General features: G+C 42.2%; 1 protein-coding gene across 6 annotated transcripts in view; it reads left to right on the top strand.

The window, feature by feature from the left end:
• Positions 1–3073: 3073 nt before the first annotated feature.
• The window catches only part of pikfyve (phosphoinositide kinase, FYVE finger containing), a 34902-nt gene continuing 13581 nt past the window's right edge, over positions 3074–24394 (top strand). Inside the window, exons 1-27 of one of the 6 annotated variants that reach the window (XM_080412288.1) lie at positions 3074–3179; positions 5621–5817; positions 7284–7451; positions 9284–9393; positions 9621–9792; positions 10183–10390; positions 12648–12674; positions 12912–13007; positions 13105–13261; positions 13603–13760; positions 14619–14730; positions 14834–14978; positions 15398–15562; positions 15720–15782; positions 15880–16009; positions 16457–16637; positions 17127–17201; positions 18545–18652; positions 18979–19122; positions 19643–19769; positions 20623–21497; positions 22030–22443; positions 22866–22940; positions 23031–23131; positions 23231–23302; positions 23426–23597; positions 23935–24113. In XM_080412288.1, coding sequence (XP_080268414.1) covers positions 5634–5817; positions 7284–7451; positions 9284–9393; positions 9621–9792; positions 10183–10390; positions 12648–12674; positions 12912–13007; positions 13105–13261; positions 13603–13760; positions 14619–14730; positions 14834–14978; positions 15398–15562; positions 15720–15782; positions 15880–16009; positions 16457–16637; positions 17127–17201; positions 18545–18652; positions 18979–19122; positions 19643–19769; positions 20623–21497; positions 22030–22443; positions 22866–22940; positions 23031–23131; positions 23231–23302; positions 23426–23597; positions 23935–24113 — 4418 coding nt within the window. In that variant the 5' untranslated portion in view covers positions 3074–3179; positions 5621–5633. Of the gene's footprint in view, positions 3180–5620; positions 5818–7283; positions 7452–9283; positions 9394–9620; positions 9793–10182; positions 10391–12647; positions 12675–12908; positions 13008–13104; positions 13262–13602; positions 13761–14618; positions 14731–14833; positions 14979–15397; positions 15563–15719; positions 15783–15879; positions 16010–16456; positions 16638–17126; positions 17202–18544; positions 18653–18978; positions 19123–19642; positions 19770–20622; positions 21498–22029; positions 22444–22865; positions 22941–23030; positions 23132–23230; positions 23303–23425; positions 23598–23934; positions 24114–24394 lie in introns of all 6 variants that reach the window. The other 5 variants (XM_080412287.1, XM_080412290.1, XM_080412289.1 and 2 more) reach the window with 5 other exon arrangements.

Here is a 24394-nt window from a genome sequence, read left to right as displayed (position 1 = left end):
ACGAGTTGTCTGGTGTGGTCAAAAAATAATAATTAAAGTATCAATACTGCAATGTAGAAATACTGTTACAAGTAAAAGTACCAGCATTCAAAATGTACTTGACTAAAAGTACAAGTGTATGAAAATTGGAAATACTCCAGTCAAGTAAAAGTACCTCAAAATTGTACTAGTACAGCACTTAAGTAAATGTACTTAGTTACTTTTCACCACTGAGGAGTACGTTCTCTCTGGACAAACGAAAGCAATAGCTTGTATTTTATGCAATCAAATGTGCACTTACTGAAATTCTTATTCTTGATTTTCGCTGCAGCTGCGACTATACTCGGTCTCTGTCTCGACTTGGAAGGCATATTTTTCTTGATTGATTACTGAAATACAGAAATGTAAACAGCACAAGTACTGTCAGACATTTGAGCTAAAAAGGATAACACAAAAAAAGTCTTGTTTCCACGATGACATTAACGTTAACAGACATATAATCACGTAAAGACTATCGAAAAAGACAGTTTGTTAGTAATGTTACCGTTGTTGTTAAGTAAGGAAATTGACCGTTAACGTCTCCTTTACTTCTTCTGTGATACGTCTTTCTGCATCAAGACTGGATTTTAAAATGTCAATCTTCACTAGATTAAAATACAAATATTGTTCTTTTCACATCTTAAAACAAGTGATAAGAGAGCTGAGTGAGTAGGATAAAACTAAAAGTCTCGCCTCGGCGCCGCCACGTTCAAACAACACACCGGCTGCTGATCATTTATATCAGGTGTCCGTGTTGCCAGATTCTGCGAGAGCAATAAGCAACCGGGTCTATGAAAACAAGCCCAAAAGAAGCGACTCGGCTACGGCGATTTGAATATAGCCGATCGACTACAAGCTCACACAATTCGTCGCGATGTGACGTGTTGTGAGCTTGTATGTCTGCTATTTAAGAAGAAAGAAAAAATATTGAAGAAAATAGGTAGTTTTGGAAATCGTCTTGTATGGGGGGTCCATGGTACAAAATATTTTCAGATGAGGGGGGTCTGTGACTCTGTGGGCAAATCTTTACAGTCTATAGAGACACACGGGGACTACAAATTTCACGCCCACTTTTGAGACAGCGCCGCTACTCGAGGTCCGTTAGAACGATGAACTGCAGCTGCCAATGCAATCCCTATGAGAGGATATGAGAATTAGCCTACTTTTGAAATATTCCTACATTAACTGGAGACGATATTGATTTAAATAAAAATATGTTTCCAAATGTATGGAGTGTCTTTGTCAACATATCTTCTTGTTTTCTTAATAGTTGATGTGTTTCACATTTAATTTGCCACTTTAACGAGTTACCCATAATGCTAACACAGCAGAGGGTAGACAGCAGACAGGCATTTCAGTGACATCACTGTCTTTACGAGCGCCGAGCGCCGACCGACAGCGTACCCACTGTAGAGGCAGGAGAGGCGGTCGCCTGCCAAACTAAGATCTCGCCTCCCCTAAAAAAAAAAGTAACCCGAAAATGTGTCATTGCGTGCTTAATGTCCTCAAAGTCACGCATCCAACAAGCTTTGAACTGAGCAGATTGGACCTTCTGTTCCAGAGATAATGACAAAACCCTATTGAAAACGGCCACTTTCGCCAGTTTTCTGGGTATTGAAAACCTCAAGGGATGCGTCCGTGATGCGACCACTTAAAGTCTGGATCTCCGATGCTAGCGGTTTTGACATGCTGATGGAGTATATTATAGTATATTGTGGGTAGTATATCGAGATGAAAGATATGGGACATTAAAAAGGACAAATTAAACAAATGGGACAGATTATTAGAACACAAACAAAATCGCTACAGCCTCAGTAGTTAACCAGTGAAATGACGGTATTTTACAATGCCTCTCATAGAGATTGCATTGAGAGCTGCAGTTCATCGTTCTAACGGACCCCGAGTGTCAGAAGTGGGCGTGGATTTGTAGGCCTTCCGCTTCCGGCCGTGTGTCTCTATGGGGCAAATACATAGGCTATTAATATGGGGGTCCTTGCCATGAAAATGTTCAAAGAAAACAACATTAGGAAACAAGCCCAAATAAGCAACTACACTTTAGAAACACAAACAAGGCCAAAATACCGCAACCCGCACATACCAATATTTACAAGCAACTTGTCTTTACATAAAAAGAAGCCCAACGTGGCTTATAATAAGCGGACATGGCAACACTGTACGCGGCCTGCTGGTCATTTTTGATTGATTGATTGATTGAATACTTTATTAACAGTTTGGCAAAAAAAAAGCACAGAAAGTACAGTTTAATACAATACTAAATACAATGCTAAAAGGACTGAACCCATGAAAGCACTTATTGTTTCCATTGGGGGTGTATTCAATTCATAGAAACATTTAGTGACAGACAAATATACAATGGGGGGGGCCCATTCCAAGTAGTTGCTGTCTCTGTCCTCTACCCTGAGACATCCCACCCTAGCAAAGTGAGCAGAGGTTAGATGAGTTGTAGGTGTGAGGCCATGCAAGCAGTAGCCTGACGAGTTTGTTTACGTTTTTCTGGGGCCCTATTTTTAAGGCCTTTAGGTGCTATGGTACCATGAGGTGCATGCATAGTCATTGAGTGCTCCAGCGAGAGTCCTCAATGTATTCCCACTGATCAGTGAGATCCTGTTCAAAAATCTTGTTCTTTGGATGACTTTTTTGATTACTTTAGTTGCCATTTTTCCCTGGAAAGATTTGTCTCTAAAATACAACCCAGGTAGGTAATTTCCTCTTTTCTTGTGATAACATTGTCACCCACTTTTACTGTGAAGCCAACTGTCTTTTGGGGCATAAACTAACAAGAAGTTGAAGGATAAAATTAGGTCTGATATATAATGATGTACTGTGCATGATCACATGTATACTTTACATTACTTAAGAACATTTATCATTTTTTAATTTTATTTAAATCTTTACATTTTGGACAAAATAGCCAATTTTACATCGAGGTGCCCAGATGTCCCTAAGTGCCAACTTATCCTGTATCCGCCTCGAGGGTCGATGATGTCTGGGTGTTGCTGCTCCTGCCTTTTCTCGTGATCATCACAACAGTTCGATTCGTTCCCGTGCGAGAGAGGGTGAGAGTCGGCTTCTCAAGTCCTACAGTTCACAGACAGTCAAAGTCAATGGAGGGATGTCGAAGACACACAATAGCTAACCAGGTACAGTTTTCATATGTGCTTTAATTAATGCTGATTAACTGGCATCATGTGAGAGTGCTGCTGCTGCAGCCCAGCTAGCATGTCTGTGTTCAATAAAAGGAAGCTAACATTAGCTATTAGGCTAAGTAACTTACATAATGACGTTAACTGTACATTTGTGAATTGACAGCTAAATCGGCCTATAAAATAGTTGTCTTTATGTAGCCATGTAGTTCCGTAATACCGGGGTTTGGGTTGGATTTTGATCAGGTACAGTACAACATAAGCAACATCATCTGGTGTATAAAATAATGTATTTTCGCTAGCCGTACTAGCTAGACAGACAGCGCTCTTCTGGTGGATAACTGTAACTGGGGGTTTAAACTGTAATAACTACTAATACTAGAGTTATTCTCCATGGTTCTTATACGGCGTGTTATTGTATATATATATATATATACTGTATATGCATGTTGGTGGGCTGTCATGAGATGCCAGAAGTGTTCTACCTAAAAGGCCTGTTGATCAGATCACATGATGGGGTTAGTGGTGGTGGGTGGTGGTGGTGGGGTGAGGGGGAGTGATGCTGTCTTCCTTCCTCCCAGTTCCTTTTTATTGCCAAACATGACATGACGTGATGCGTCACACACACACACTCAGATTCTGCTGCTTTCATCAGAGGGTGAGATTAAACATACTTATACAGACACACATGCTCTGGATCTATTATCATATGAAAACAGCTGGACACTACATTGACATGGTCTGCTGCTGATCCAGTGGCTTTTTTTGGGGGGGGGGTCATGCCACCTGACTGCTGATTGTACTGTAGAATTGAGTGTTACAGTTAATTTAACCCAGAGAGTGTACAAATGTGACCAAATGAACGTGTATGTATTGGTCCATTTGGTTACATTAATTGTATACTCTAACTTTCAAATTAATTATACCGTAACACTGAGGATTTTACTGTTTGTTTTTCACTACTGTTTGACATCCCAGAGAGGTTTAGATTCACTGTGTGTTAGGTTTGCATTTACAACATGCGTTAGTGGTGTATTTTTGTGATTCTTTTACATTTTGTTGCTTTCAATTCTAAAGTCAAAGTAAATCACATTTTATATGGGGAACAAATTCAATTCATTTGTTTGCTATTGCTACTTAAATTCACGGCCAGTGCTGAATGTATTAATCTATTCTGCTTTTCAGTAAGCTGATTGCATGTAAGCCTGGAGATCGAGGCTACATGTAACTTTAACCTCGCATCACCAGGCTTTTCCACAAATGGCGGAGAAATGTAACTGCATTTGTTTAGACATCTTTTTTTCAACCTCTTGTATTTAATCAGGCTGAAGACTGAGGATGGTTACACATTCACACATAAATGGGAGTTGTGAATTATAGCAACGGTTTTGTAATGTTAGATACTTGCCATAATGCCACTCCACTTGAGTAGTTGTAGAGTTTGTTTCTGTGCTCAAAGGCACTTTGGCAATAAGCATTAAGTGAGGCAGGAGGATTCTAATTTACCTTCAGCCAGGCTTTTTTCCTCCTTCATCAAGTCCAAGTCAAGGAATTGCTTCTCTATCATTCAAGCTGCTGGCCCCTGTTGAATTAGATAATTCAGTCCTTGTTTCCCCAAAAAGGGAAAATTAAGTCATTCGTTTTAACTTGATAATCAGGAAGGAACTGATAATAACACATCCAATTTATATAGCGCTTTTCTCGGTTCCTCAAAGTCACTTTACAAAAACAGAACAAATAAAAACAACTTTATTAAGATAATAACTAGTTAAAAAGCTAAAACCTAAGCAAACAAAAACATTCAAATTAAAAGGCAAAAGGAGGGATTAGAATTAGGTGGGGAATGCGAGTCTGATGAGGTGGGTTTTGATGGAGGTTTTGAACAGGGCAAAGGTGGGGGCGGCTTTGATGTGAGCTTGACCTGGGAGTGAGTTCCTAAGAGAGGGGGCTGCAACTGAGAAAGCCCTGTCACCCCAGGTGACAGGGCTTGTTTCTTTGTCATGGGGGGGACATCCAGGAGGTTGGCATCGCCAGACCTGAGGGAACGGGAGGGGGCGTGGTGGTGAAGGAGGTCTGAGCGGTAGGGGGAGCTTGGTTGTACTTTTTTTTTTTTTTACTTTATGTTTATTGAGATTTTCCAACACAGGATAGACCATCATTTCAACCTTGGTTGTTGAGGGCCTTGTAGGTGGTGAGCAGTATTGAGAGAACGAATCAACAAATGTGTCGTGGATCCAGTGATCAGAGTAAAGGAGAAGAGGTCCATTGAACATTCTGATGCTTTAAAAAACAAACCTTAAAATGAAGCAGCAGGGAAGCGAGGCTGTGCACTTAGTATTTCAGCATAAAGGTAGACATGCTCAAGGCATTTTTTACTTGAATAAGTGAGCTCCTCAAAAGCCAACTAGTCGTCTAATATGTTGTTGACTCCCCACCAGGACTAGCAGTGACATGGCTGCAGATGACAAGTCCTCCTCTTCGTCCTCTACGGAGTGGAGCGTAGAGCCGCCTGTCCTGTCTCCCGCCAGTCCCTCACACCTGACGCATTTCAAGCCGTTAACGCCAGAGCAGGATGAGCCACCACTGCGCTCAGCATACAGCTCCTTTGTCAACCTGTTCCGGTTCAACAACAAAGGTCAGGGATGCACACACACACACACGCACGCACGCACACGCAGAAGCAGAAGCATCAATGAAGAGCTGGTGATGTGAACTTAAGCCACATCCATTTATCCAGTAGTTCTTGCCTGCTGCTGGAAGTTAAAACACAATAGAAAAAAGGAAATAATAATTTTTCCATGGCTTGTCAAAAGCCTGCATTTACATCAAATAAAATTTCTGTTTTAACTCATTGAGTGCTATTCACGTGTTTCACGTGTTTTACCGCTATGGTGCAACGTGCCAATCACGTGTTTCACGTGTTTTTGAAAAAATTGTAAATAGTAAAAAAAAAAAAAAATCCACTCCTTGTTTAACTTATAACTGAAAAAGGCTGTATCTCGCTTCCTAAGCACTTTTTTTTTACTTTGAAAACATCTCTGGCACTGGGACAACAACACAGTGAGTTAAGTGAAAGGTCAACATTGTAATTGTTAATTTTGTCATTAGTGAAGTAGGCCTAAGAAGCTTGAATAATATGCCATTTTGTAAATGTATCTAAATCTGCTGCAGGAGAAAGGAAAAAGATGCATAAAAGCCTGCTGTTGGTCATGTTTCCTCAATTGCATCTAAGTGATTTGTAAAAGTCATGTCAGTTTATCTTACCAAAGTCATGTCAGTTTATAAGACTGCAGTTGGCTCCAGGAGCCGGCCTGCCTGCCACGTGACTCGTCATGTGTGTGGATTCCTGTGCTGCTACTGTAGGAACACCCCCTCAGTGTTCAGAGGTTTTGAACACTGTCTCTGTGCTATATTGTCTTTCAGAAATTCCCTCATGTGATGTGATTACAAGTGGGATGTCCTCTTCTTATTTTTACATTCATTCTATTAGAGGGACAAACATAACAAAACAAAATTAGATACATGTGTTTATTTATTCTCCTTTTATATGTTCTGTAGAGCAGTGTTTCTCAAACCTATCAACCGTACCAACTTTCCCTGATTTTCTGAATGCAAGTACACTCTTTACCCGACTATAACATTCTGCTTAGAGAACTGCAGGAGAAAACTATTGCTAGCATCTGATGCTCTTAATGATAAGAAATGGAATGAAGGAGTTGCAATTAGTGCCTCTAGAGCATCCCCTCTTTAAGATGGATCAGATGGACTTCCTCTACAATGACCCGAGGGACTAACCTTGTTGATGTAACAGCTGAAGGAAGTGGAAATTGATCAGTATTGATCAATGTCATTGATGCTGACACTTTTGTTTTCCAGTGGCGTTCTTCTCTACTTCCAGATGAGTTCACCTTCTTTTATCTATATGATCCTGTCCTGGTGAAATAGACCAAACAACAAACAATTATGTTTTTCTCCTAATTTAGGTGAAGGAGAACAAGGACCTTGCAATATCATCATGGTCTGGGGAGGAGTGTTATCAATATATATAGATAATCTACTCTTCTCTCTGCTATCTCTCTCATTCTGTCCTTGTGTCTGTAGAAGAGGGACGTCCTCCCTCGGCAGGTTCAGAAAAGCCGGATTCTGGGTCTTCGTCCCCACAAAGAGACAGGAGTAGCTGGTCCTCCAGCCCCACCCCCTCTGTTCACAGCTCTGGCTCATACCGCAAACAACACCCTGAGCTTCTCCGACGCACCTCCACTATTTCAGGTAACACACACACACACTCAACTTCAACAACCTCAACTTTATTGTCGCATCACAATTTTACAGGTGTAGAGTGGGTGAAATACAGTACTTTTTCGTACAAGCTCCCATCACAAACACACAGACACATACAAACAAGGGTTCCTATTTTCAAAGAAAACCTGTAAAGAAAAAAAAGGATCTAGTCTGATTGGGGGAAACAAATCTGGGTTCATAGAAGTTCCATAAAATGAATGAATTGGAAAGAGTCATGCTTTTTAATAGGATCTACCGGTAGGTATCTTTCAAGGAATTATCACCATTATACAGTAACAGTTAAAGGGATAGTTCACCCCCAAAATGACTTTTTTCCCCATCGATTAGTCACCCCATGGAGACTGAAACAGTCACTGGCATTTGATCACTAGCATTGTGTTGGAGTGCTGACACACACACACACACACACACACACACACACACACACACACACACACACACACACACACACACACACACACACACACACACACACACACACACACACACACACACACACACACACACACACACACACACACACACACACACACACACACACACACACACACAGAGAGAGACATTATAACTAGTTGGCCTGGTCATTTTGACCTAAACCACCACCAACTTGTTTGCAGGGCCCTCCAAAAGGCTAATCTGGGTTCTTTCCACATTTGATGATGCAATACCTCTAACTGTTAACTTTGGCCTTTTATTGACTTAGAAGTCTCTCTCTTGCAGTGAATAAACCAATCAGTGATAACATAGTGTCTTGGTAGACAGAAGCCAGGCAGTTCTAGCTGGAGTAGAAGGTTAGCTGCCCTATTTAAAGGTTGTCATGTGAATGCCTCCCATTATTTGGACTGGATAATACATTTGATGTTACCAACCATAGGATTGTATCGGTCACCCTGCCACTGAGGTAGGAAACGACAAATGGCATATATCTCATTTTGGAATCAAACTAAAAAATGTGTTTCTAGAATGTCTCGTTTGTTACACCAAGTGATCCGCTCTAATATTCTTTGGTTATGGCTTTTCATAGACAGCAGTAAGTATCTTATGCTTCTCTGAAGTCTGACATTTATGGAGGTTTGAAAAACATGTTTCACCTTTTGAAAAAGACAGAACATGAATGGAAACACCATGGCAGACTGTAACATCCATTCTCATGTCTTTTCTGATTACAGTGGATTGGCCAGGTGAGGCTCCTCTGTGCTGTGTGGTTTGCTAATTATACTTTTGTCCAGGCATTAACTACTTGGTCTCACAGAATAGCCTAATACCAACACTTACAGTATGTGTCTGTGCATGTGAGTTTGTTTTGCAATGTGTGTGTGTGGTAATTCACTTAATTATTGGCATTTGCAATGGAGTGCTTTCTACTGGTCGCCCAGATGTTCAAAGTGGTAATAATAACTGGAAAGATGTTTGTGATTAATCATTTGCGAGCTAACCCTTTAATTCTACACAAATGACAGCGTTTTTGTTGTTTCTTGCCTAATCAATTTGGTCACATTCAAAACTAATTAGAATGTACTTGTTGCATTGTCAAATTCTCACAGTTCTAGCTCTGTTTTGTTATAAAGGTCAGTCCTATGGTAAGCTTTGATGAACGCAAGCTTAAAAGAAGAACCTTTTTCATTTTTTCTGTTAATTATTTTACATTGTTTTTTTATTTAACTGGGATAATTGACAATGTGGCAACATAGATTTTTAGATAAAGAAATCATGCATTGTCTTTTTTAGTTATCTTGTGTGTGTGTGTGTGTGTGTGTGTGTGCGTGCGTGTGCACGTGTGCGTGGCTGTGTTTTCTTAGAGGGACGCAGGAAATCTGAAACCCCTCTGGGAAGTCATGACCCTCGTACAGCTGTGCAACTCCGTACGGCTCTGAAGAGGCTAAAGGAAATCATGGAGGGAAAGAGCCAGGTATGAAATCAAACACCCCCGAAGTCAAATCAAATCGTGTGTTAGTGTCACATGTTTTGCCAGACCCTTGAAATGTTCTTTACTCCACCTGCTTGATCTAAAGCGATATCTTGTTATTATAGTCGCATGTTTTTGATGTTTCACACCATTGCATTCAAAGCCTGCGGCTAGCGACTATGAGGTCAATGCAAAGACGCAGTGTTTTGTGGTGCTTTGTTGTCCACTAGGACAGCGATCTGAAGCAGTACTGGATGCCAGACAGTCAGTGTAAGGAGTGTTACGACTGTAATGAGAAGTTCACTACCTTCCGCCGCCGCCATCATTGCAGACTGTGTGGCCAGATCTTCTGCAGCCGTTGCTGCAACCAGGAAATCCCTGGAAAGTCCATGGGCTACACAGGTGAGTGCTGCTGGAGGGGGATGATGCTATTAAAGCTACAATCTGGGACTTTAACCTGAGCACTCTTCCTTTGAGTGGTGCCCGTGGGGTTCAACAGGAGCTCAGTTCACACGCACATGCGCGCCCAGGAGTGTTCGTGCATGAGACGACAAAGTATTTTATACAATAACATTTAATATTCTCTGAATATCTGTGTTTGTAAAGTAATGATGATTAACTTCAATTAAATTTGAATAGAATTTTACTTAAATGGAAAAGGGGCTTGTTAGGAATAATTCAGTTACCAACTAAGAAAACACAAAGGTCTTTCTTTCTATATTCCATACTGCCCCTCCCTTCTCCCTCTCCCTCTCTCTCTCTCTCTCTCTCTTTCTCTGTGCGTGCATGTAGGAGACTTGCGGGCATGTACCTACTGTCGTAAAATAGCGCTAAGCTACGCCCAATCTGCTGACTCTGGTTCCATTGGCGAGGACCTGAGCGCTCTGTCGGACTCTCCCTGTTCTGTGTGTGTGTTGGAGCCCAGCGAGCCACGGACCCCTGTGGGAGGACGCAAGGCCAGCAGGAACATCTTCCTAGAGGAAGACCTGGCCTGGCAGAGGTGAACACAAGCTTACACATTTAGGACTAAATGGAGTTTTGGAATCCTGTTGGGCCACTGTTAAAACCAGTGGAATTTAAAGTCTAAAACAGTTAACTGAAACTTCAAAGTTTTTTTTAAAGATTTCATACAATAGTCTCTGTAGTCCTGGGCTTCGATCCGCTGTGGATCTTCTTCAGGTCATATGAACATGCACTCCTGTTGACTTCCTAGGCAGCAGATTTGAACAGGAAACACTTGTGAATGTGTTTCTTGTTCAAATCTTCTGCCGAACCAATCAAACAAAGCTATGGTAAACTGAACCGGAACAGGAAACCGGTATGCCTCCTTCTAGAAACTTGGGGCTACAGTTGTGCACAGAGCCTATTGGCCATGTTTGCCAGTAGGAAGCCAGCAGGGGAGGGCGATCTCTCGCACTAGCGACTCTCTTGCACTAGTGACTCCTACAGGTTGGGGGGCCTGTTCAGCAGAGAGTGGAACTGGGAGGGATATTGTGTTGCTCTGCACACATTACACCTACCCCATACTGTCGGGTAAAAAGAAGCGGCTGGCGACTTCTAGGCCTGACCTCGACTAAGTCGAATAGTCGACTGGTTAGTCGCGGGGGGTCCGAGTCGACTGCGTGTCTCTTAGTCGACTCTAGTCGGGGAAAAATAAATAAAAATAAAAATAAAAAATTTGGCCAAGTCTACACCTGCAACCACACGTAACTTCCACTTTATTCTTCTTATTCCTCGCCTTTGTATTGGTATTGTTTGTGTTGGAGCGCCTCAGTGCGGCTGCAGAGTTCATGTGCAACCTCTTCCAGAGAGAGATAGAGACACTAGAAACTCTGCTGGAGACACAAAACAAACTGTGTAGACTTGGCCCTTTGAAATAAAATGTATTTTGCCCCTAAAAAAATATATTAGTCGACTGCCAGTCGACTATTGGCAATTAGTCGCCAATTAGAGTCGACTAAACAAATCCTTAGTCGGGGACAGGCCTAGCGACTTCATGTGTGATTTCATCAGAGGAGACGTGGTTGTCTATACCCTACCAAAGAGGAACAGTAGTAAGGCTGGGTGATATGGACAAGATCAAATATCACAATATGTTTGACCAAATAGATATTGGTATTATGACAAAATTGTAGGGATAACTGTTAGTGCTTTCACAAATATTTACACAATGAGGATTTTGATAAACAATCATTAGTACTGCCTATATAATAACTAAGTGGGTAAAGAGTATAGTATCAGAGATACATTGCATGCTGCATGTTTCATCCTGTGTGAATCCATGCCTGCCTCCACTCCTTTGCTGTACATCGGAATTGGAATATTTGCCTGTCCTAAATCCCACCCTGCATGACAAACCATATTATTTACTTTACATTAGATTTGAGCTTATGGATGCACCATATTTGATTATTATACAATTGGACTTCTTATTTGCATGCATGGTTTATATTCATACACAGTATGTCATGTTAGAATTCTAATTTAGATACACAAATTTTTTTGTTTGTTTTTCTACCCATTTATTTTGCCTTCCTTGATTGTTATTCTACTTTCTTTTCCCCTCTCTGATTTATGGTATACTTGTTGAAATGTCTGCTATGCTTCCTTGCCGTTGTGTGCTGCTTTTGTTTGTTTGCTGTGCATTGTCAAGATTCACTGGGATCAGTCATCAATGGCATGTTCAAATCATAAAATCCATTTAAATCCCTTTGACAGTTTCCAATCCATTGCCTGAATGGGATGATCTAAACATTAAAAAGCCTTGAATTTATAAGAATATAAAAGGTTCTGGCAAGTGATTCAGACACTATTTGGTTCAGGGGAGCCATTGCAGCTGAAAGAAGTCAAACCCTCAAGGAAATCTGGAGAGAAGGAGCCATTTTAGACATGTCCACTTAATCACTCACCGGAGAGATTACTTACTGATAAGGCCTTGGTATGTGCCTACAACATTGTTTATCAAGAGGACTCGTTGAAGCTTCTCTCTCATGTAGTTTTTCTTCAGTTTTTTTCCAGCCATTCATGGGGTTCGGTTTTAATCACATTTACCATGCATAAATGGGAGATCAACTGTAAAATAATGTTAATCAAAGTTTCTGTCTGAGGTCTCATTTAACAGTGCTTGTATTTTGTGCTCTAGTGCTTGTGTTTGTGAATGTAAAATAGCTTGACTGACTCAATCAATGTGCACCTTCTACTTGTTTATCTTTTGACCTGTCTCAAAGAAAATCTTTTTCCCCTCTCTCCTGGCATAGAAAAACTCCTATTGGGATGAGAAAGAAGTGAGTCTTGCTACCTGTTTTCTTTTTTTCTTCAACGTTTCACATCTGTTTCGCCTTTAGCTTCCTGTAAATGGAGATGCATTTTACCTCTACTTACATTTGTCTTTAGTACACATCTTATTGACGTACATGCTGTACCTTTAAATACAGCTGGTGTTGCATAACGAATCAAGGGGAGTGAAATGATCACAGTTGCTAAAGATTAAATTGTGTGTGTGTGTGTGTGTGCGGTAGCAGCAGCAGCTTGATTCATCAGGAGTCACAGAACAGTGGCCTCAGCTCCAGATTGTCAACACTACAAGAAGACGTAGGCAAATCACCTGCTAGGAAGAGGTCAGTTGCTTCTCTGAGTGGTAGATTCCACCTTGATTCAGCATTCTTTGGGTTCAGCGGTCAGACTCTGAATCTCCTTGCGTGATTTCCCCTGCAGATCTGCCAGTGTGACCAATCTGTCCCTAGACCGGTCTGGCTCCTCCAGGGTGCCCTCCTATGACAGTTCGGTTAGCCCACAGACCAGTCGCGCCATGTCCAGCACCAAGACGGGCACCAAGCAGGACCACAGCGAGGAGGAGAGAAAGATCCTTCTGGTGATCAATCTCTGTTCTATGTTTATTTTACTGAGGAGAAAAATCTGACAAAGATGCTTACATGTATAAATTGAAAGATTTAGCAGAAATCTAATAGAGTTAAAGTCCCTTATTTGGGATATGATTATGCGTTATATTACCACGCATGTAAGTGCCCTCACTTGTCAAAAATGTAACACGACTGACATTTTACCATTTTAAACCTGCCGTCCCTACTCTGGGCATGTCATAATAGGAGACCATTCAGCAAACATTTGTCAAAAATTGCAGATCTACAAATTTGGTAGTAGAAAAAAGTATATAGGGTTTTAAGTGGTTAATTATTGATGTATGACCATCAGGACTCATCCCAGCTGAAGGAACTGTGGAAGAAGATCTGCAACAACAACACAGGGATGGAGTTCCAGGACCACCGCTACTGGCTGAGGACCTACCCAAACTGTATTGTGGGAAAGGAGCTGGTCAACTGGCTGCTGAGGAGTGGCACCATCTCCACGAGGTACATCTCCTGGAACCTGTTTCCATGGACGTTAGGATAAGAAAGCTATAAGAGATGAAACTGGCCACTCCCGAGTCTGATTTAACTCATTCACTGCCACTGACGTAAAAAAAAACGTATTTCTTTCCAATTACCAAATCTGTCACTGACGTCAAAAACCTAATTTTGCAAAATATTTTTTTAAAACAAGATCTCAAGGTCCTTCATCTCTCTCTCGCAGTGACACATTTCATTGTAGCACACCCGGATACGGAAATACGTCAAATCGAAGATTTTCGGTTCCGTCCGCTTCCTGTTTTAGGTCCCGCCCTAAAACGGTCTTTTCTCGGCTTTGCATTTCTCCGCCGTGGAATGCTGTTTAGCGACGCTGTTTTGAAACTGCTACTACTGCAAAATGGAATGTCGCCGATTGAAAATGTCTTCTCTGGGCCACTCACACAACTACCCTGTGTGTCTACAAACAGTTGAACACGCGATCATAAGGGATTTAGCGAGGTCTGTGGCGAGGTGGAAAAAGTAAGTGAGTTTTCCGTTTACATAGCGAAACATGGTGTTTTTACACTGGGCTGGAGGAGAGAGACTCCGCCCCGATGTTGTCTGAGCGGCTTGCACGTCTCGCCTGTGTGTTCAGAAACGATTGCACTTGCGATCATAATGGGAAAAAAAATAGAATTTTTTAAAGTTATAAAAAACACTAAATCGCTGGCAGTGGGCAAACACAGCCAGAAATAAGTCTGGCAGGGAATGAGTTAAGAGCAAAATGGCCGCCATGTGAATATGGTAAATGAAAATGCTCCACTTCCTGAGAGGAATTAAACTTATCATGTCTTGTCCATCCTGTTCCCCTCTGTGTTGCAGGGCCCAGGCTATAGCCATAGGCCAGGCATTGGTAGATGGGCGCTGGCTGGACTGTGTCACTCACAATGACCAGCTGTTCAGGGATGAGTACGCTCTCTACCGCCCACTCCAGGTAGTCAATGGAAAACAGTGGGAGTGGTGAAAAAAAACAAATCAATACCTTTTTAGGCAGCTTACAAACCACATTGCCTCTAATTTCTTTTCCTGATCCTCAGAGCACAGAGTTCTCAGAGACGCCATCTCCAGACAGCGACAGTGTCAACTCCGTGGAGGGGCACTCAGAACCATCCTGGTTCAAAGACATCAAGTTTGATGATAGCGACCCGGAGCAACTCGCAGATGACAACGATTACACCTCTAGTATGTATCACAGGTGGCAGCGTGGGAACATCTTTTTAACCGAATACCTTTGATATTATGACCATGTTGACTGTGTGAGTAGTATACTAGAAGTAGACTTGGTCCTTAGGACTGGAGTTAAGGAACACTGTTGTAAGTTATACCGTTAATATGTAACCTGATTAGGGCTTCACCCAGTCTTAGACTAGCTGTCTTTAATTTGGTTGTGCAGGGTAAAATCCCAGTAGCCACCTGATGATTTCTCATCTGCTATGTCTCTCTCTCCCCCTTCTCTCTGCCCCTTCTCTCTCTCTCTTTCTTTCTCTCTCTTTTGTCTTTTACGCGCTCTTTCTCTCTCTCTCTGTCTGTCTCTCTCTCTCTCTCTCTCTCTCTCTCTCCTTTCTCTCTCTCTCCTCTCTCTCTCGGTTTCCTTTGCCCAGACTCAGCCAGCCCCAGCAAGAGGACATCGGTCAGCAGTTTCCAGTCTGCTGTGGACAGCGACTCAGCAGCATCCATCAACCTGAACATGGAACAAGATAACGTTAACTTCCACATCAAGAAGCAGTCCAAGTATCCCCATGTACCTCTGCCTGCCGAGCAGAGAGGTAAGTAGACGCACACATTATTCTCACATGGAGCGGAAACTCTCATCTGCATGACAAACAAGCTGTTTTTATACTTGCTGAGGTGAAACTACAGTATATATTTATATTAGTTCATTCATCTCTGCATATTTTTCTCTTGTCGTTATATATATATAAGCTGAGTTTTTGGTGTCTGAGGACGGAGGACAGAGCATTTCCATCAGTGATGCATTCATCAAGGGTTAGCAATTCCCCACTTCCTCTTTTGTTTTTATCAAAGTAATACTGAATGTTAGAAGACTTTACGGTGACCAGGCTAACACTGGCTCTTTCCACAGAATCTCTGTTTAACCGTCGTGTGGAGGAGAAGGCCAAAGAGATGCTGTTCACTCCGCTGGGTTGGCATCACAGTTCTCTGGACCAGCTCCGAGAGGAGAACGGGGAGAAGAAGGCCATGGAGCGACTGCTGTTAGTAGAGACATTGGTCCCATGTTTAACATAGGGCTGCAACTATTGATTATCTTCTTCGATTACTGTTTTGATTAATTGAATGATCAAGAAGTGCGTTTCTGTTGGGATATTCTTTTTTTTAAATATATATATATATATCAACGTGAAAAAATGACACTATATTTTTGTGATAGTTGACTAGCTTGGTTAAGCACTTAAACCTTATTTTATACTTGATTATTTGAATAATTTCACATATCGGTCTGTACACAGTCAAATATCTGTATATCGCTAAATGAATAAAACACTAAATGTTTGTTGGCATCATTCCAATGAATTTCGAATGAGAGTAGCTTGATGAACTGGAAAGTCTTAAGAACTTTCTGTATACCTATGAATGCTATTGATGATTTATTTTAAAAAAATTAAGCATCTTCCCATCTCCATCTGTCTCCCCACTTGCAGTTCGGCCAACCACAGCCACATGATGGCGCTACTGCAGCAGCTTCTCTACAGCGAGTCTTTGTCCCTGTCATGGCGAGACATCATCGTCCCTGTGGTCCGACAGGTGGTGCAGACCGTACGGCCCGATGTCCGTAGCTGCGACGATGACATGGACATCCGACAGCTGGTCCACATCAAGAAGGTAAAATGCCATTCCTGTTATTACTGGTGAGACGGGATTCAGATCTCACATGGCAAGAGATTTGCTGGCTGCTATGCTCACGCACCTTTATATCTTATCTCAGGTACCATGTGTAAATATGTAGACAATTTGTTTTCAGTTTTTTTGTTCTTTCTTGTTTTGATCTCCTTTCCCCCCTTGCCCCCCCCCCCCTTCTTCTTCCCTTTTTTTCTTCTATGGAAATAATGATACGATGGGAACTATGCACGAAAACTAATTTCACCCACTTTACTTCTGTAAACCTGTCAATAAAGCTGATTCCTGATTCTGAGGGAAAAAAGGAGGGGGCCAAGTATAGACCCCTGGGGGGTTTAAGTGGTGAACGTGGATGCTTGTGTTTGAATATACTGTAACAAGACTATTAGTTTTATATGATACGAGTTCGAGACTTGATTTGTTATCTGATAAATAACTAATACAGCTTAAATCTCCACTTTCCTTTCCCCTCAGATTCCTGGAGGGAAGAAGTTTGACTCATCCGTGGTGAATGGTTTTGTTTGCACTAAGAACATCGCCCACAAGAAGGTACAGCAGGCCAACCACCCATTTCCCGTGAAACAGAAATATCTTAAACGCTTACCCTTATATATTTTGTTGTACGACGAATTCCGAAAATATCTGATCTACACGCTCACAACACAACTTGTTGTGAGCTTGCAGAGTGCAGCATGTGTATGTAAATGTACTCTGTAAATGTGTTGGAGATCTGCAATCTTCCATAAAATGTTGACAAATCTTCTCTTTGAAAATATTTTAAAATTAGGTCTGCACAGCATTTAGGGATCCTTGACATGAAAATGTTTGAGAACCACTGAGTTACACAAACGACATACACAAACGAATGTGCTTCATCAGGTTCATTTCTAAAAGGAAGTGATCTTACATCCATTTATAATGGGCTGTAGTATTGACTAACCTGCCCCATCACACAGCTCAGCAAATCATAAAATTACTTAACAAGTCAATGTTACACAAGCACAGTTAATACGGAAAGTGTATACAATTTGTAGGCTACATAGTATAATACACAAACGGGATATTTGTGTATTATAAAAGGATAAAAGGGATATAAAAATGTTTTTAAACGGTTATCAATGATCTGTGACACAAAGTAATAGCTGACCCAATCTGTCCTGAAGGTTAAAGACATACAAACAAAAATGGGCAGTCAGATAAGAGAACTCGAGGGATATTCATTAAAGAGATTACAATCCAAAATAACCCTATGAAAAGGGCAACTCTAAAAAGGAACATAGTTCTATTTTTAAATAAATGGTCTTCCTCTCATTTAATCATTTAAACCCTAAGATTTCATTGAGTTTGGTACATAAATCCAATAGGTCTACCCCTACAGTGACAGTATTGTAAGGCTCCTGCCTAGGGTCGGTGACTTTACTTTGTTCTTGCCACCAGCACCTCCCACTCTGGATGTGCACTCAAATTAAATACAGTATAAAATGTCCCCTGTCGACCAAGCCAGGAACACTGTATGCTTTACTAATTACTTCCACCTGGCACCGTTCACATTTCTATTCATCTCCTTCATCCAAGTCAAAGTAGCTTTTTATACAATAGACAGAAAGCAGTGAGGAGATAGTCAGGTTAGCAATTTCAGAAACAATGGTTGACTATGTAATGGCATAGGCTTAGATTTATCTAATATCTCCCACTGTAAAACGTAATGAATATATCCATAAGCATAAAAAAATAACACCCATAAGATCAAGATATCAAAAGAAAGGAATGAATATAAAAGCATATGCCTATAAACCATTTTCATTTAGAATTCTTCCATGAACGTTTATGGTTTATGGTTATAGTACTTGTTTGCTTTGTCTGACCTCTGATGGGTTCCTCTCTGTGAGCAGATGAACTCGTACATCAAGAACCCCAAGATTCTGTTGCTGAAGTGTTCCATAGAGTACCTGTACAGAGAGGAGACCAAGTTCACCTGCCTCGACCCCATTGTGCTGCAGGTCAGTTATTCTGCCATGTTCTTTATCTTCTGACGCAATAAGCATATCACTACAGTTTCACACAATAGTAGCAAAAATAGCCAATCTACAAGCTCAAAACGTGCCGCAATGTGACACATTGTGAGCTTGTAGAACTGCTATTTTGAGAAGATTTTTTTTTTTCAAGTGAACAAGAGTTTTGGTTTCCTCCAGACAGCGACGATATGCAGTATTTATGTAATTAGAAGGGAACTTCAATATAACTACAGTTTTCATCAATTAACCTTCTGCCCATTTCTATTAACTTATACATGGATGAAAATATGTATTCGATTTCACATCCTCAGGAGCGTGAGTTTCTGAAGAATTACGTTCAGCGTATAGCAGACGTGCGTCCCAACCTGGTCCTAGTGGAGAAAACAGTGTCTCGTATCGCTCAGGACATGCTGCTGGAGCAGCATGGCATCACGCTGGTCATCAATGTCAAATCTGTAAGTACAGCCTTCACTCTGTGTTAATGGAACTAATTGATTTGAATAGATTGTAAAAAAATATAACATTCTTTTTTTTTTTCAATAGCAAAAATAGCAAACCTACAAGCTCACAACGCATTCCATCTACATAAGCTTGTAGATCAGCGATTTTAACGACACCTTTGTGCAACAAATTAGGGCTTAAGTGGTTAATCAGACTAATTGATTTAGACAATTATGAAAAAAATAATTACAATTATTTCACATAAATGCTTTGATATATAAACAACTTTATATATATTTATTATTTTTTTAACTGCACTTCTCGTTTATCAATCGAAAATGTAATCAATAAAATAATCGCTAAGAAAATAATCAATAGTTGCAGCCCTATTCCTCTGTACAAACTATTGCAAATTTTTGCTTTCTTTTTAGTTATTAGGTCATCGATGATACTGTACGCCCGCTTGGTCACTGTTGATTCATTCAGCTGTCTATGTTCTCAGTACTTTTCCCTCTGTGTTGTTTGCATATACAGCAAGTCCTGGAAAGGGTGAGTCGTATGACTCAGGGAGACCTGGTGATGTCCATGGACCAGCTCCTCACCAAGCCTCGCCTGGGCACCTGTCACAAGTTCTACCTGCAGCCCTTCACGCTTGCCAACAGTGAGTAGCACCTCTGCTCTCAACTGCAGCATCTCCACAGTCAATGTGCATGGTGACCATTAGGCCTGCACAATGCTAGCTGATAGTCCATTTAATTAGTTTTCTTTAAATATATTATATTTATTTAAGGGAATTTTAGATAAAAGAGCGACAGCGAACTGAGTGCAGAGAGAGGGGGAAATACACGCAAAACACAGGTTTTGCGGTTAATTGTTTGAAGTACTAGTCACCTACCACCCTGTGATCCATTTATATAATATGTTATATCGCATGTCATGTCGCCGTCGCAATATGCAATAACTTAAAGGACGACTTCACCGATTTTCAACCTATCTTCATATAATTGGTCCTCACTAATACTCATGATAAAATGGTACCATTTTTTCCTACTCGGTCTGTGTCTCAGAGGAGGGCTGTGGACAGTTCAGAGTCCCGTCTACCAGTGACATCATCAATGGGGAATCCAAGCTAATAGAAACTGCAGGCTTTCTATTCCTGGAAAGTTGCAATGCAATAAAAGAAGCCATTGTTCTCGTGTTAATAAAAATCTAAATAAAAAATGTGGAATCTTGTTGGAAACAAAAATCATGCCTAACGATGATGTCACTGGTAGACGGGTTTCTGGACTGTCCACAGTCCTCCTATGAGACACAGACCAAGTAGAAAAAAATGGTACCGTTTTATCATGAGTATTAGTGAGGACCAATTATATGAAGATAGGTTGAAAATCGGTGAAGTCGTCCTTTAACTGTACATGGCATAATTTTTTATCATGTCATGCTGCACTAGTGACTATCTGTTAACCAATGTAGACATCCAGAATCGCTCATCCTGTATTGTTTCCTCCTTTCAGATGAAGTAAAGACCTTGATGTTCTTCGAGGGCTGTCCCCCCCAGCTGGGCTGTACCATCAAGCTCCGCGGTGCAGCCGAGTACGAGCTGGCCAGGGTGAAAGACATCATCATGCTGATGGTATGTGTGGCCTACCACTCGCAACTGGAGATCTCTTTCCTCATGGACGAGTTTGCCATGCCACCCAGTCTGGCTCAGAGCACCTCCTTCCCTTGCCTGCTGGAGGGCACCACAGCCGAGGAGAAGGGGGACGAAGAGCAGAAAGGGGGAGAGCGAGACGGGGAGGGCCAGGAGAAAACCGTAGTTTCTGGGGTTGGATCGGAGGGTTCCACCCTAGACTGGGAGACGATGGTTGGGCAGCGGAACGGGGAAAGGCCTGCCTCGGAGTCTTCGTCCAAGGATGACGATAAAGAGAGCCCGCACACGAAACTGAAGCCCAAGTCGTCTTTGTCTTCCCCTGGCCAAGGAGACGAGGCCAGGGACACGGAGAACACCACCTCCACCCCAGTCTCTAGCCCTCCTCTGCTTGTCTCTCCGCCTTTCATTATGGATGAGGGCTCTGAGTCCTTTATAAGAGCATCGGAGGGGGATACTGGGGAAGAGGGGAGCCTAAGGAAAGGGGAGTCGCTAGATTCAGAGGGCTCTGAGACGCCCCCTCCCAGGTTGTTCCGGGACCCCCTGCAGGACGACACAGGGCTTTTCGTGGCAGAGCAGGTGGCCTCGTCCGACGACCGGCTGAAGTCCATCTCAGCCGTCTTCAAGCAGGAGCTGAAGGACATCATCTTGTGCATCTCCCCGTTCATCACCTTCAGAGAACCGTTCCTCCTCACCTCCGCTGGCCTCCGCTGCCCCAGCAGGGACTACTTCCCAGAGAAGGTACTCACCTGTTCCATTTATTATTATATATCATTGCTGTCAGGTGGAAACCTTGTATGTCTAAAGCCACTCAGTAAAAAATAACCTGTGTTCCAATGGATTCAATCATGTAGTTATTATTTAGTCACAAGCAAGTTATCGCTACTACACACTTGTCATACAATAAAGTATAAAATAGGATATTAATTTATGACAAAAATGAAATATGGACATACAGTGATGCTATGTAGAGCTGTTGTCGCAGGATTTATGGCTCAAACGTCAATATTCAATATGTCTTGTTTTTCTCAGTTAGGCAATTCAACAATTCTTGTTTCATATGTAATTATTTACCACTCTGTAAGGGAAGCAATGGAGATAATTGATGTTGTCACATACAGTTCTGAAAGATACAATTCTTTTTTAATATATCTTGCGATGGAAGTTCTCACATCGTTGATTATATTGTGTTGAGAAATCATTATATTGAACAGGTCCTAATTGTACTGTGTGCAGTGTTATCGTGCCATCATACGTCTCGTCTCTCCTGCAGGTGTACCTGTCCCCTCTCCTCAACAAGGACTTCAAGGAGCTGGACGGGCGCAGGAAACGGCTGCTCCTCAAAGACCCACCCCCCTCAAGTCTGGCCGCTGGCCTGGCCAACGGAGGTCCCCCACCGCGACCCGCCGCCATGCTGCCCAGCCACCGCCTCACCAGCACTCGCATCGTGGATCAGTTGAGCGGCAGCCAGGACCTGGCCAAGATGCTAGCCGACTACCGGGCCAAGGGAGGCCGCATCCGGCAGCGGGAGGCCACCGACCCCTTCAACTCGGTTGGCCCCGGGGGGCCCGCCACCCTAACCCAAAACAGGGAGCGGGACAGGGAGGTGCCTGTCAGGGCTCCGGTGAAAGCTGACAGTGAGGAGGAGAAGCCAGCTGGACAGAATGACATGAGCTGGGCCTCCAAGGTGGGACCGGGTTTGAGATGTATTGTGACTTACCTTCCAAATCATAGCGTGCATGTGTAGTTTACTCATCTAGGGATGAAGAAACTCCTCTAGAGATGAGCAAACTATGAGTTAACCACTTAAACCCTAGAGACTTAGTTGCTCCTTTTTTCCTTTACATCTCTTTGCTGAAAATAGACCATCTACAAGCTCACAACGTGTTGCGAGCTTGTAGATCGGCTATTTTTGCCAAATGTTCTCGCCAGAATAGGGACACTGGGGTTCATGTGGTTAATCATTTGCATGTTTAATCTTTTCTCAGCTTTTTGGCTGTGCATGCAAAACGGAGGCTGCTTTGCATGTCGGGTGGATAGAATAGATCAGAATAATTCCACTTCATAAAGTCTTAAAGTCATCTGACCTGTACCCATCGTCTCATTCAGCCAGCACTGGTCTCAGTGTTGATGACAGGCGGAGCCCACCACCTCATCCCTGATCTGAGATCTGTGAGGGACACTGTGAGTGGCATGGCGTGTGCTCTCATAGATTGTCATGATTTGATTCTTCGCGTCGTTTTTGACATTGTTTGTTGGTTTTATTGTCCCCAGCTGGACTGTCTGAACCCTGTCAACCACCAGAGGCTGTGTGTACTCTTCAGCAGCTCTTCAGCACAGTCCAACAACGCCCCCAACCCCTGTGTCAGCCCATGGTAAAGTATTGTACACTCACATCATGTGGTATAATATATGTCAGCCATATTGTAATGGCTGAAAGCACTTTTTCAATTATTGTCCATTTTTGTTAACAGGATTGTCACGATGGAGTTCTATGGCAAGAATGACCTCTCTCTTGGTGTTTTTTTGGAGCGATACTGTTTTAGGTGAAATAAAATTATGATATAAACACAACCCCTGAAATATAATCACTTTAAATAACTAAATGAGCTGTACAGTCACTAAACAACAGCCTGTACTTGAGCTTGTTTGTGTGTGTGTGTTTCTAGGCCGTCTTACCAGTGCCCCAGTCCGTTCTGTGAAACTCCCATGGTGCATCACATCCGACGGTTCGTTCACGGCAGTGGTTGTGTGCAGATCGTTTTGAAGGAGCTGGACTCTCCTGTGCCTGGTTACCAACACACTATCCTCAACTATTCCTGGTGCCGCATATGCAAACAAGTAAATACTAAGAACAATAAATTGGAGCTAATTTGGAGCATCTCAAGTTTATGGCTGCAAATATCGATAATTTTCTTGGCAATTATTCTATCGATTACTTTTTTTATAAACGACTAAATTGATTAGTATGATTAACCACTTAAGCCCTATTTTATACTTCATCGTACAACAGTGTCACACAAAAGTAGCAAAAATAGATTATCTACAAACTCACAATGTGTTGCATCGCGAAGCATTGTGAGCTTGTAGATCGGCTATTTACGCTTTATTTAATTAGAAGAAAAAAAATCCCCCCCAAAAAACCCTTGTTCAACTTGGCTTCTGTCTGTCTTTGTAGGTGACACCAGTGGTTCCATTGTCCAATGACTCGTGGTCCATGTCGTTTGCCAAGTATCTGGAGTTGCGCTTCTACGGTCATCAGTACACCCGAAGAGCCAACGCCGAACCCTGCGGACATTCCATTCACAAAGATTACCACCAGTACTTCTCTTACAACCAGATGGTGGCTTCCTTCAGGTTAGGTCTCATTTCATCTACTTTGTCAGCCAACTGTCTGTTCATCTATCCATCCACACACTTTATCCATATATCCTATGTAGCGTAGTGGGTGGGTGGGGGGATCGACCACGAACCACGGTCACAAACATAACATCCGGACGAGGCGCATCGTTGCTCCGATATGTACCAAACTTGGCACAAACACTGTTCAGGGGTCTGCCATCAGAATAGTCCTGGGGCACATGTGGCCCCCAGGGGCCACGTTAGGGTCAGGCCAATCTGGGAACCCAGAACCAAAT

Source organism: Gymnoscopelus braueri (genome assembly GCF_963280865.1).
Source record: "Gymnoscopelus braueri genome assembly, chromosome: 18".
Taxonomy (NCBI): domain Eukaryota; kingdom Metazoa; phylum Chordata; class Actinopteri; order Myctophiformes; family Myctophidae; genus Gymnoscopelus; species Gymnoscopelus braueri.
The sequence above is the reverse complement of the archived record's forward strand: the minus strand, read 5'-3'. Positions and strand labels throughout refer to the sequence as shown.